The 15114-nt window shown below is 33.9% G+C and overlaps 1 protein-coding gene across 21 annotated transcripts in view; it reads left to right on the top strand.

Moving 5' to 3' along the window:
- The window catches only part of CNTNAP2 (contactin associated protein 2), a 1160459-nt gene that overhangs the window by 977526 nt on the left and 167819 nt on the right, over positions 1 to 15114 (top strand). For all 21 annotated transcript variants that reach the window (XM_080582584.1, XM_080582595.1, XM_080582598.1 and 18 more), the window contains one exon: positions 995 to 1122. In XM_080582584.1, the coding sequence (XP_080438710.1) occupies positions 995 to 1122 (128 nt within the window). The remainder of the gene's footprint in view (positions 1 to 994; positions 1123 to 15114) is intronic.

Here is a 15114-nt window from a genome sequence, read left to right as displayed (position 1 = left end):
TCAAATACTCGAGAACATGGCAAGGTACAGCTAGAAACAAAGCAGGAAAAAAAAATGAATTAATTACACTTCCTCTTACTTTCTTTTTTGTTAAAATGTATAGTGCTTTTTTTCCCTGTGTGGATACTTTTCATTTTCCATGTGTTTATGTTAAAAACAAACAAACAGACAAAAACCCAGTACTGAGAGTTGAGGTATCTAATTAAATTTGGTTTGTTTTATTTTCTATTTGGAAGAAACAGCCTTCAACATGCCAACTGTGTTCAGCTCCTGAAATGATAAAGACTAAATGTTGTATCAGTGCATAGTGATTTGAACTAGGCATGAAAAAGACATTGTGTTACCCACTGCAGTTGAGACAAGGAGTTTCTACACAACTATAAATCAAATTTTAGAGATCTTACCAAAGGAAATTGGATTTGAGGAGTAGCTGCATACTCATGGTTAGATTCACAAATTTAGATTTTGGGACTTAGTCACTTATTGTTAAAAATAACAGGACAAACATGATAAGCCTTTTCAGACAATTAGCCTTCAATATCTCTCTTTTAGATAATACTAGAACATTAAATTTGAAAGAAACACTATTTCCTTGGTATGTAGAGGTCTTATCATTAGGATAGTAACTGTCATCAGCTAGAGCAAAGACACCTGAGGAAGTCTTACTTGTGTTCCCATTCACAGCAAAGAAATCAACAGCAAACTGTTACCCACTACTATGGAGCTGGTCAGCCTGGTAAGCAGGAAGACTCAAAGAATTCCAGTTGAATCCAGGACAGGCCATGCCAAAAACTGCTCCTCTGACTGTGTACCTGCTATCCATTCATTTTCCAGTAAACAAATGCATTTATTGATATATTAGTCAAACGGATGTCACCTGGGACAAATTTTTAGAGGATAGCATTTTACTGGTGTAACTATTGCATTAGTTCATTGGCAACGTGATGAAGCAAACTACTTTTATGTATTTCACAACTGCTTTCTTATAATTCAGGAGAAAAGACACTGGGATGTTGTCATACAAAGAGCACCTACCAGTGAGTCAAGTTGTTGTTGGAGACATTGACCGGCCTGGGTCTGAAGCCAAGATATCTGTGGGTCCCGTGCGTTGTCAAGGAGATCGTAAGTTGGCTAATTTTCTTCCACTTAATCAAGGGTAGAAAAAAAAAAAAAAGCTAAATTTTAATTTAGTAATATTGTAGATTCCCTACGCAAATTTTGGCAACTGGTTGTCTGGTCAGAGACCTTTTTCTATGGAAACATGATGTGTTTTGAGAATTTTTATCTATGTAATTGCATGTATAGTTATTCATCTTTGCTTTTAAAATATGGATATTTGTCTTTTTTATGGTAAATGTTGCAACTTGATTATTCAACTAAGTTTATGTAGATATAAACAGTGATATAGATTGCAAAAGAATATCTTTCAACATCTGTGCTTCTGTTGAGTGCTGTTGTCAATGCCATTAGCATTGCTAGGCATATCACTGTAAACTGTGTTTATGGTGTATAAACAGTAGCATGATGGCCAAACTTTTCACTGTAAACTGTATTTACAGCTGTATAAAGTTTAACAAGATTGTTATCAAGTGTTAACCATATCAAAGCTAAACATTTATTTGTAAAACGAGGGTTTGTTTTTGTTTGTTTGTTTGTTTGTTTGTTTTTATAGATATCCCTGATTTTCAGGCTAAAGCTGTATAGGAGATATACATCCTCCAATTTGATCGGCAGGTGACAGAGTAAATCAGTATAAAGGATGAAATTTCTACTTCACATACACAAAAAAAGTGGGGATGCAGTTAGAAGGATTGTATTCTTCCTTCAGTCTATTTGAATACTTCTATATATTTATTTCAGAAGGTGAAATTCACCACTGAAAGCAGAGCTTAAGGTCATTTGAAACCACACTTTAAAAACTTAATTGTGCAATTGGCACAAGGATTATACTCATCCTTTGTATTTGAAGATTTGAAGTGCATTCTGTTACAAGAGGTGTAGTAAGGAAAGGTTGCCTGATTTAATTACAAATATTTGAATGATCTATAACAGATACAAAATCCAACCTCAGATGTCAGTGAAGAGCCCATTTAAATCAACCTATGGGATTGCAGTAAGGTAAAAATATTGAAGGAATGGGCACAGTACATGCAAGCTGAACAACACTGTGCTAACCAGCATCCAACATGACTTGATAGGGATAGATTTGGTTTGCCCTCCCTCATCTGCCTTATTACAGCTACGTGCTTGCCATTTGCCTATTTCTAAGTACTTTAAGGCAGTATTATCATCCCTGCTTTAAAATAATGTATTTAATCCTAGCTGAAGACATTTTTGCTCAGTCACAGAACAAAAACAAAAGACAGTCTTCTGGCTCCCAGTCCAGTGCCAGAAAACCGTAGGCCATTGCTCATTGATACACTTGAGTTTGCTTATCTTCCTTTTTTGTTTGTGGTCTTTCTGGAGGAAATGATCCCTCCAGCTTTTGCTAATGAATCCAATGTCTAACAAGCACCAAAAAAAAAATATATATATATATATATATATATATATAAAATGAGATGTTTTGGCAACTTTCACATCACCTATATGGTGCTTGTTATTTATGGTGTTTTATTAATCACAGGTCACTGTTTCCCAACTATGTCTGACAAACATTTTCATAAGAAGCTCCTACAACTGACGAGTAAGGAATAACAAATAGCATCTTTCTTGCACCTTTGTTCCTCATATCCTAAATATGAGTTCTATAAATATCAGTCTCTGAAATCTGAGCCATTTCTAAATATTCATACATATGAAACCTCATTTGAGAGGACAGTAGCCTTTATTATTTGGGGAACTGAATGGGTGTACTCCTAACACCCTGTCTAACTGAATTTTCTGTTGGAACTTTACAGATATAATATGTAGTTTTAAAGAAATTTTGCCTATGAATAAATTTGAATTTAATTCCATGACCATGTATTATTGTCAGGAAGCCAGTATAAGTTTTCTCACAGGAGATAATACAAATCGCAGTCCCTTGCAGTTAGTAAAAGCTCCCATTTTATATTCTCTGTGCATTCTCCTTTATGTTCTTTCTTGACCACATACAGCAGTTGCTGTACCCAGGCCACTGCTGTCTCAGCATAGATTACAGCTTACTGGAATACAAGTGTTTTGTCCTAGGGAAAATTTTAAAATTTTCAAAATGTGTCCAAGGGAACAAAGATCCAAAATGTTGAGTTTGTGGAAAGGAATTTTATAAAACAGAATTAATCCATGCCTTGATGTATTACATACATCAAAACTGACATTATTTATACTCAAGATCTTGATATTTTTTTCACATCACAAGTTCATTTGCATGCATTTTCTATGCAGCTATCATGGTATTATTTTCAAAGGTAGTAAAAGAAATTCAAGAGGTATGAAGACTAGGGAAAAAATACAGTTTTTTGGTCTGGTTGGAAGGAAGGTGTAAAAGGTAAGAGTGCCTTACCAGTTAAGTCTATAAGAACAGCCAACTGGAACCTTTGTATTTGAGGGCAAGAAGTATTAAAGAAAGTAAAAATCTGTGTTGTGTCATGCAGTTACCTTGCTCCCATACCCATACTGCCTAGCCTTTGATCAGCAATGTGAGAGATTTGAAAGGTGATTTTTTTTTAAGGAATTAATTAAACAACTGTGGTTACACCATTTAATTGTTCTTACACTATTGACTGACCTAAGTAAATCTGAAAATCATTCATCTCAGTGCCATTTGTCTTACGCAAACCAAGAAACTTTAGAAATGTAATGCACTTATTGCTGAATTATAACTGTCCTCCTACTGCAAAAAAAAAAAATTACTAGATTGAGATTCTTCCTTCAGAAATATAGATTTTATTTTTGTCCCACAAATGACTATTTCATTTTTCTGTTCCCTGATTTATGACCTGATTAAGGTTGTTCTGGGCAAACTTGGACTGTGGCTATTCTTGGAAATAAAATCAGAAAACTTAGCCATACATCATTATCTATCTTTGTGTTACAGAACTATTTTTCATAACTGACTGCACCTCACAATACACTACCTGTATCCTAAAAGGTAGTCAGGAAAAAGGGCCTCATACATACAGAATTGCCCTGACAGTTTCTTAAATTCCTCTAAGCTGAGCTGGAATAAAAATGAAAACAATAAAAACGCGTATCTAAATAACTTAGAATTTCCCAGTCCTTAGACTCCATAGCAATATTGGATTAGGGTAAATTTTTGTTTTTCTCAAGTGAATGTTTCCTGTGCAGGACATAGATAAAAAGGGTCAATGTAGAACCACTAAGTAATCAGCTTTATTCTTCAAGTATCTTTGAAACATTGATAAAAATCCTTTGACAGACCTATTTCAGTTGTATTAATACTTAAGTAATAGCACCTAGACTCCTCAGTCCCACCACATTTGTCTTTGTCCCAGTCAATCCTAGAAAGACTCTGCCCATCTGCCATCTGTTTGTTACTCCACTGTAATGCAAAGAGGCACTTCAAGCCCTCTCCCCTTAGAGAAGAACATTAGTATTGCTGAATTTTCTCTGTCTAAATTCAGCCTGAGGTGGTAGCTCAAGGCTGCAAAAATGGATCTAGTGATTACCTGAAGAGCTTAGTTTATAAAGTTTGGGGCTATTACTATTGGGATTTCATCAGTAATCATATTGAACCAAAATTACTTTTGTGACTTTTGGTACCTTTCCAAGACTTTTGGTACCATTCAAGAGTTTCTTTTCAGTCCACTTAGGAAAATACTGGCGTTCTCATATCTCCTATATTTATAGCCTGCTAAGTGTATACTTTTCTCAAAGACCTCCAAGCATTTTAATTTGAGTGTACTCTTTCTAAGCCCAGAGGAAAACAAGCTAACTGTTCTGCTCTGGATTTGCCTTTCTCTTAGAGTCAGTTTTCCTTTTGTCTCATTTCTGCCATAGCAAAAACAAAATTTAAGGGGATGACGTTTTTTACTCATCTCAGATTTACATTTTTTTCCATCTCCATCTTCAAAATGGGAAGAAGCAGCTGCATTGACTACGGTTCTCTATAAGCCAAGGTTTCATAAAGTCCAGTAACAGCACTGTTCACATAGGATCTGCAGTGACAGACAAAAACGTCTCCTTGACAGATGACAGAAATTCAAGAACTAATCAAAACTTGATTCTTACATCAGTGCATTGATTTTGTTTTTGTCTGTGTGCATTTGACTGCTCGTGTGTGTTGTCTAGGGAAATATACTTTGAGCTCTTATTCATTGATTTTGAGTATTGTTTATCATTACTCCTTTTGCAATTTGATACTTTGTTTCTTTCACTTCTAAAAATCACTTTTGGTTTTACTCTTTTATTTCCTGTTGAAGCATTCTAATAGAGTTGGCTTAATTAATCAGATGGTGGTTTGAACATAGGTATTTTTGGTGACTATGGATTTGTGTTAAAACCCATTGTTGGTGACTATGAGTTTGTGTTAAAGCCACCTTATAGATATCTAAAAAAGACAGCAACTGCCAGGGTCATTACTCATATGCTTTGGCAATGTGTCTTTAGTATTCCTTCAATAAAATACTTCCTATGTACCACATGTTCGGTTTGTTGACTCGGAACTGTTTTTGTCATGAAAAATAAACTTAGTTATCCATGTATATGCCAAGCCCATTTTCATTATATTCCGAACTAACAATAGGTTTCCCAGAACACTAATGAACTAACCTTATATTGTCCTAAGGGCAGGATATCTATTCCAGCTAGTTTCAGCTGAGTCTGACATGTTGAAAAAATTTGAAAACTTTTTTTTTTCCAGCAATTTTATATTATTTTTTATCATTGCATTCTGTATGCGGGGTCAAACAGAGTAGCTCTTTGTCATAGAATATCTCTGAAGCAAGGGCTAAACAGAAACATAAATTAATAGCAGAAGGAATCTATTTAACAAGGATGACCTAATAATTTGTTGTCTTCTCTTTTTCCTCATGTGTGTTCTTTCAACATCTTGAACTTGTTTTTCAATGTTAACACCTAATTTTCAGGAGAAAATAACACTGCCTTTCTATCAGCTTTCAGTCTTCAGGAACATGTTAAACCTATGAACAAGGCCAATTCTCTAATAGTATATGCAATGTGTTGACATAATCAGGACAGCAGTGGTATTATTGTTATATACATAGGTAAGGTAAGCTGGAGAGTATCCCAGAAAATAAAAAATAAAAATAAAAAAATGAAATAAAATAAATAAAATAAAATGAAATAAAATAAAATAAAATAAATGAAATGAAATGAAAATTATAATAGGTAAAAGAGACAGCTGTAATTTCAGTAGAAGATAATTATTCCTACTCTACCTTATACAACGTTACAGTAACACAGTGATTTGTATTACAGGTTTCTAGAAGTGAAAATGTTATCATATGAAAATTAACATGAATGATTTAAAAAAAAAATCAAGTCTGAGTGCTTACAGTTCCTCTTTTATACAAAAATACAAAAATTTCTTTTTGAAACCTTTGAAGCAATGATTACACTGGAAGCATGATGGGATTAAATAACTGAAATTTAAGCAATTCCCATTTGAGGTGTTAGTTTCTTCTTTGTTACCTGGGTTAGAAAACTAATCAAAATCTCCACACTTTTCTGTATATCCCCATATTTTGCTTTTATTGCTAGATATATGTATATACATTTATTTTTATGAACTTTTTATGACTTCCCAATCAGCTGTAATCAGTGTGGTAAATACAAGTCAACAGTTGATCCGTTTAAGAATTTAACTGTTTTTTTTCCCAGTAACTGTAGCTGCATTTAATAATCTTAAAAATTTGTCTGCTGAATTTTCTCAGCTATTTGCCCCATCACGTATTTATTTATTTGTTGCACTGGACTGTACATAGTGTAATTCAAGTGGGATACAAATACATCCAAAGAACACTACAATATTGTTCTCACTGTATGTTACAGTCATTCTGATTCTACTAGCAGAAAGGAGAAGTGGGTGTTTGTTTTTTTTTTTTTTTCAATGAAAACAGCTTAAATAATAATAATAATAAAAAAGTAATTCATAGTTATTTGATTTTTCAGCTGAATTTATTGAAGTTGATAAAATAAGTAACTGTGTCCACTCATGATCTGCATAGGGATCATCCAGTTCAGTTAATCAAATTGCTGTGATTATTCTTCATATGTGGTTGCTTTCCTCAGAGACGCAAGAGAAGAGAATGAATCACTAGGTCATCCTTCTAAAACTTTCTAAGTAAGCATACATTCCATTAGGTGTTTAATAACTGATTGTTGTTTAATAACCGAGGCAAATAACTTCATTTCCCGTGGTTAAGTCTGTCTCTTTCTGTTTACCTCTAACCCTGTTTTGCTTTGATTATTTATTTGCTTTGATTATTTATTTTAACTTGAATTTATTTTAGTATTGGTGAGGAAATGTTTTTAACAGTACCAAAAAGATTTTCTGGAATTCCTGTATGTGTCTAAGAGAACTCTTTCTTTTCTTACCTCACAGTAAATTTCAGACTATGGCTGGTTGTCTCATAAAACTATAGGCTATTTCTGGTCCTATGAATAAAACTTTGCCTGCTCTGAAAATAGGAGCTGCAAAACTTCCATTGTTTGCATAAGACATTTCTCTTTCTCACTAAAATCTATCCAAAGGTAGCCATAGGAAAGAGTATTTCCTCCAGTGGTTTCTCTTACACATATTCTCATACACTTCCTAGGAAGCAAAGTGCTCCACATGCTGGCATTTGGGATGATAGTTTTGTCGTCCCTTTTTACTTGCAACAAACTCTCAGGCACACTATAATTACATTCAGAAAGAATTCTCTGATGTCATAAATCAGAAATATGCAAGCTGAATTGATAACACTGTTACGTACATTTTCAGCAAGATAATATTTGAATTTGTACATCTGGAGTTATTTAAATTCCAAAAAATATTTCCTTCTTTGTGATAATCTTAATCTGAGTCAATCATTCTAGATACTTTGCTCATGTTCCTTTGTATTTGTATAATGGGAGGAATTTTGGCTTAGAAAGTTGGGAGGAAAGATGGGAGGAGAGTTGGGAGTCTCTACAGCACTGTAAGGATCACTGAGAGTTCTTTCTACATACAAAAATAATTGGTAAAACTCATTATCACTGCGCTCATGCACTGACTATAAACTGTCAACATTTTCACCATAAAACATTGTTTTCTGAGGTTTATAATTTGTCCATAAAGCTCTCTTCCAGTAGAAACTTTGCATAAAAGTGTATTCATAGAATAAATACTTGTGACACGATTTATCATAAATCACATTGACTCACAGGTCATATGTGATATTCTCTAATGTACCCCACTCACTGTCAAGTTTTATTCTGTTATTTGCTTTCTGAGAGCAAACCTTACCCTTGAGCACTATGCATTTTACAGAGAAGGAAGAAATACAGATCACATAAAATTTAATCATCATCCTTTTTTTGACATGTCTTTTTTGTCTACCTGAAGCAGCAGGATGCCTACAAATACTGCAAGACAATAAAGGAAAAGTAGAGTGAAAATTATGATCTTGGCAAACCGGAAAAAACACTGCCATATACAGTCAGTAATCCCCAAATCACCTAGTCAATAATGCAGTGCAGACAAACAAAAATAAGAAAGAAAAAATAAACCCTTTATATAAGATTGATCTTGTCAGAATATACAAAAGAGAGAACCTTTTAATGGCAGGCATTGACTCTTGATGCAGCTTAATCCCTTATTTTTAAAACCTTTTCAAGCTTTGTCAATATCTAGTAGAGTCTGAGTGTTTGATTAAAAGCAAAACTTACACCACTTTTGCCCACACCTGGTGATGGATGAAAGTATTAGAGATTACGCTGTCATTTAGTGTGTATTTTCATTACGTGTAAAATTTATATTGCTGTCCCTAAGGACCTGAAAGGGGTATGCCCTGAGTATTTATTATTAGTGGATATATATTTAATCCTTTACTGCATACTTTCCTGCCAGTTACTTTTTGTACATTCTCTACTGTCTTTTAGAATGCAAATTACATCTGTTTTATACATATATTGAATTTAGGTACAAGGAATCAATTGCTCAATTTACATCTCCACACTTCCCACAGTTGTCATGAAATTTAAACCAGACAGTGGCAGACACATTTTACCTGGTAGAAGTTAGGAATAGACCTGCCTACTATTAATTAAGTCTCCCATGCATTCAATCCTTTGTAAATATGTATGTTGGTATAATGTACAGAAGGCAGTTTGTTTGTATTTCAAGGCCCTAATAAATTATATTCTCTTTATGTATTTGGTGAAGTAATGAGAACATATGGCAGTCAATGCCCATGTTCAATTCTCCAACTGATCGTAAAAGAAAAAAAGGGTGAAACTCCATAGAGGAGGTAGGAGCTTTATGTTTCAGATATACAGAATTCAATGCAACTAAGAGCTAATTTTATTCAAATTCACATCATTATTATGATTATATACAGGTTAATTTTATCTTCTTTAATACGAAAAAACAAGTATCTGAAGCATTTCACGTAAAGTATTGTCTCTAAATTCCCAGGGAATTTAAGCAAAGACTTGTTAGTCTGATAGATGACATACAGTAGCTGTTCATATTAAATTCAAATCCTGTTAAAGTTATGCTTTAATTATAATTTCCAACATTTTACCATCTATATGACTGTAATGCATATTAATATCTTACCACTTACGTACAGCAAAATAAGAAAAGAAACTGTGCAGGGTACAAAACCTGAAAATGAAATGATGAAACAGTTCCCAAAGTGCAGAGAGATGTGATGAGAAGGAAATGTCAGTAAAGCAGTAAGGAACTAAGAGAACCTTAGATTAAATTGGGGAATGATAAGTTACTGGAATCCTGTCAATTACATGCATAAACTTATAGTCACCTTTAAATTTCACCTCATAAACCTGAATAATCTCAGAAATTAGGTTTAAAATGGAGAAAAATATCTATGCTCATTTTTTAGGTGAAACTTTTTCTCACTTTAATACTTTTGGCCTGTATATTCCTGCAGTACTGACTGACATTTAAAAAGCAGAAAGAGCAGAAAAAGGCAAAAAATGATTGAAGGTGAAGTACAGTAAGGTCAGACTCTTTCATCACCATGTGTCAGTATGCAAATTCAGTCTCATTTAAACATAGAAAAGTGTGTGGCAGCAGAGCAGAGGATATCCAGTTATAAAGGATCTCTTCTAACTTCACAGCACCTAGCATCTAGCACAAAACAGAAAGCAACTCAGTAACACTAAGAAACACCCAACCACCAAAGAAACTAATTAAGAAGAAGCTGAGGACCCTCAGTGCTTTTTAAACTGGCACCAATGGTCTCTCTACTAGGGAACCATGTTACATCTAATTATGTCTTAATACAAGACTTGGAAGGGGAGAGGGGAAGGGGAAGGGGAAAGGGAGAGGGGAGAGGGGAAGGGAAGGGAAAATACTGATTATTTTAGTCAAGGTTTTAACTTTTAATCAGTTCAAGTGGAATTAAATGGAGTGAAAAAAAAAATCCTTTAGTTTCTAAAACCATATTTTTCTTCTCATTAAAGGAATTCAAAACAGTTCTATCCATTTACTCTTAAGACCTTACAGCAATCTTTACTTGGAAAATCTTAGCTAAGCTTTCAGAATCATGAAGCTTTTAGCTTCATAATATCAAGTAGCAAATTCTAACATTTTTATATGCCCATATTTCAACTCTCATTTGTGCAGAATCTTCTGCACAGGTGATTTAATCAAATTGAGAAAAGCAACTTTCTTCAATAGAACAGCCTTCACAGATACAGTTATGGAAAGAGAAGCAGTAGTGACTTATGTGTTCAAAATCCATTCAGCCTTTACTTTCATTAATCAATTTCCAACGTGCATGCTATATCCGTATGCTATTATTTACCCTTGGTTTCATGAAATCCTGTAGATGGAAACTTTTGCCTTACCATTGTAAATAGTTCTGCTTTCTAAAAGTGAGGAACTAAAGTCGCTGTAAGATAATTTTTAGCCCAAGAATAGAGTTCATGTTTCTACATCATTCACTCATATACAATTTATTTTAGATTTTCTATGATGATTTATTGTTATGAACTTTTATTGTACCTTCTTATTTAATATGCAGGCAGGCAGACTTGACCCATAGTTGGTAGGATACCTTTCAAGAAAGCCAAGATGCTTCCAAAAACATGGTAGAAAAGGGATTTTTGCAATGTGTTAAGTTCCCACCCCAAAAGGAGAGAAACTCAGAAACACTTGCCATACCAACACTGAAAAACATACAAAGTTATCTGAAACTGAACATGTTGTTATCAAGTCCAATGCTGATTGATACTAGGACATCATTTTGACTTTGATTTTCAACATTTCAAAAAAGAATCTTTATGTCACTGTTTAATTCTATTCCATATATAAATAGGTGTTGAATTAAAAAAGACTTTTTAAATGTCCAAAACTGGGTAAAACTTTCCCAAAAAAATCAGCTGAATGTACTTATATTTCATGAACACTTTGAAATAAATTCAGTTTCTTTCAGAACTTTCAAAAGCTTTAGTGTTTTGCAACAACGCAAAAGTTTTGTTAGAAAATACATAACTAAATGAAACATTTGATTCATGGGAGGGACACTCTTTTCCTTTCTTTAAACAGAAAGTAATTACTTTCAAGAAAGAGAATTGCGAGCTATAGCTTTTGTAAACTGAAAATAAACATTTTTTCAGTATCTTCACTACAGCTCAAATTAAAAGGTGAATAACTGATATTTTACCTCTCCATTCTGAATATTCATACGAATATTTATATTCTGAAGTTCGTCTCTGTATATACTACCATGTTTGAACTCTATCTTATTTTCTGTGCGTACGTTATATTTCAGGTAGCTAATCTGGCTGTTCTCCATAATATTATAAGGTAACTTTGGGATCCTGGAACAGTGAGTTACTAAATAAATATATTATTGTCATATAGTGCATTGCATCTAACCCAATCTCAGAAAATCTATAGTAGTCCAGGATACAAACAAATAAAATTAAGATATTTAAGCAATAGTCAGGATTTGACAAGAATGGAAACCAGCATATGAAACTGTTAGCTCAACAGATAGGTATACTGTTGTTACCAAAAATAACAACTTTCCCTGGCAACAAGAATGAAATGTGTTTTGTTGAGGTTTTCCTTTAATCTGCTGATGATCTGCTTGAACAGTTAAATAATCAAAATGTCTGGACTTCCATTATTTTACTTATTTCTGTTTTTACCACTTAGTTGATAAAAATTTTTCACCATCTTTTGTATTTTATGCATCATGTTATTCAAAGGCACAGGAGTGGGAGTGAGGGAGGATCCAGTTGTTCAAAGAAGATGTACAAAAGCCAACAACAATAAAGCAATTAACACAACAATAAATCAATTATTCAAGAAGCAGAGAATATTCCACCTTCCAGTCAGAAAAACTATAGCATGATGACACAAAATAAAAGCAACATTTTATTCTATTGTTGAGAATTGCTTTATATCTTTCTCACAATCCAGAGCAAGACATTAAATTCTTAAAGATCTTGAAACATAAAATGCTTTGCAAGAATCATAGAATCATAGGTTAACTGAAGTTGGAAGGGACTTCCTGAGGTCATCTAGTAAAAATCTCCTGCTCAAAGCAAGACTAACTTCTAACCCAGATCAGTTTGTGTAGGGACTTTTCTATTCATTCTATGAAAATTTCTGAGGATATAGTTTCTGCAGTCTCTGTGGGCAACATGTTCCGGTGCTTAACTGCTCTAACTGTGAAAATATTTTTCTTATATCCAGTGGGAATTTTCTGTGTTGTAATCTGTGACTGTTATCTTGATTGTTTGATTTGCAACTCTGAGGAGAGATGGGAATTTTCCTTCTCTGGAACTACCTATCAGGCAGTGAAAGCAGCAACTAGCTCCCTTCCAAGTCTTTCTCAGATTAAGCAAATCCTGTTCCCTCAGGCTCTCTTCATACATCACCTGCTTCAGTCCCTTTATGCTTGTTAAATATATTATATCATTTGAATCAGGAAAAGGAATGAACAGTCACATGCTGATTGTTTTTTTGTGAGTAAAGATCTATAAGTCAGACCTTTCCTAGTGCTGGGTAGTAAAGGACAATCTTGATAATGGTGTTGATACCATTGTTGTCAGTGTCATTTAGAGAAAAAAAGTATTTTCATCTTTCAAACATACAGTAGTCTAACCTGCACAGAAGGTTTCCCCATATGGCAGTTCTCTCTAGCCACTGACCACCATCAAGTCTTCTGTTTCCCTGTAAGGCCAGAGAGGTGTTAGCAGAGAGGTCAACTACAAGTTTATCTTAATTAATGTCCCACCTAGCATTGACAGAGTAGATGGAAAAAAAACTACTCATCTCCCTAAACAACTCTGCAGCAGTCAATGCTATTGATTATGACACTCCTGTCCTGTCAGTAAATGTTGGCAGGATCCCAGAAGATAAACAGTTTGATTAATTCCTGAATGAATACATCCTACGACTAGTGAAGGGATCCATCTCCTCTACCCATTCTGGAGTCATGAATTGCCTTTGTATTGCCCGTATTGTCACCACAGGTCACGCAGCAATGACACAAATACTTGAAAAATGTAGGGGGTACTTAAATTTATTACTACTGTGTTCATTACTACAAACAAATTATTATACGCAGATGGTCTTATGTTTGCATAGCCAATCATATGTGGAGAACAGATAGCCTAAGATAAATATTCTCAAAAGCTTGCAGCCACACAATCAGACTTGAAACCTCACCTATAAACTGGCAAAATCAATCTATATTTTATGACTCTTTGAGATTCTTTGATTATGCTATTGTATGAAAATGATTCTCATCATCGAAAATGTTTGTATATGTTGAGCTTATCCATGCTTTCTCCATCTCTTTCTTGAATTACAGCAACGTAGAAAACTTGAACATGAAACTTAGGAAATTGAAGCTAGTATAAAACAGGTTTATTATATTTGTTATTCAAATTTATTATATTATGTATTTAATAATATTATTAATTTAATAATTGATTATAATTAATATTGATTGTAATGGTTGATAATATATAATATGTATTGTATATTATTATTATATTTGTTATTTATATTTATTATATTACAGGTTGGAATAGGAAAAAGGACTAATTGGCTAATCCTTGCACTATGAACTGGCTTATCTCAAAGTCAAGTTTTGGTACTTGTTTCCAGAGGCCCTAGCAATCAGGCCCTAGGGTGTCTATCTGAAACTCCCATGTGATGTTGCCTGTTTAGAGAGGGACAGTGTTTTTTTTCTGGGGCACGGACATAATATTTATTGAAAGAGAGGCCACTGAGACCAGCTTGAGGCAGTTTGGAATGAAACATCACTAAAAAATTCCCTAACATCTTTTCCAGATGCAAGAAGTACTTTTGGGCCTTTGTTCTTCAGTCTCTCCCATAGGGGAGAAAAAAAAAAAAAGGCATACCTGACATATGGTAGTGCAGTTACTAATGAATACATGAATACAACATGAGAACCTGAGCAGAATAGCCATATTAAATTCACAGTATATAGGAAATGAGAATTTCCTGAAGAAAGATTTCCTGTGATTATGAAATATGAATGTTAGACCTGTTTCTTACTGTCTAGTGCTCCTTAATTTCTCCTGCAGCAATTCAATTTCTTTCCAGTACATCTGACCTCTGAATAACAAGCCCATTCCATAAGAGTTCAAATGAAAGTTATAAAATTCTTAAAAGTGTAATGAACGTGGCTTGAAAGAGGGTTTCTTCTTGACTCGGTATGCTCAGAGAAACGTGATTCATTGCTGAAGGGAAGAATCATTATGCAAGAGTTATTCCTAAACTTTCAGGGGGAGATTTCTACAGCCACTTTTTTTTTTTTTTTTTTTTTTTTTTTCTAAATCTGAGAATATATTAAGTGAATGAAGTGAACACTATTGCCATACTTGTCTCTCCAACATCTTACTGAAAGGGATTTAGGTGATAAATAAATATTCCAGAGTCAATAAAACTGGTATACAAAGTGTTGTTATCCACCATACACCATAAAATGTTTCTCCTTGTCCTGTCACAAAGCT

The sequence above is a fragment of the Anser brachyrhynchus genome (assembly GCF_964034855.1).
Source record: "Anser brachyrhynchus genome assembly, chromosome: 2".
Classification (NCBI taxonomy): domain Eukaryota; kingdom Metazoa; phylum Chordata; class Aves; order Anseriformes; family Anatidae; genus Anser; species Anser brachyrhynchus.
The sequence above is the reverse complement of the archived record's forward strand: the minus strand, read 5'-3'. Positions and strand labels throughout refer to the sequence as shown.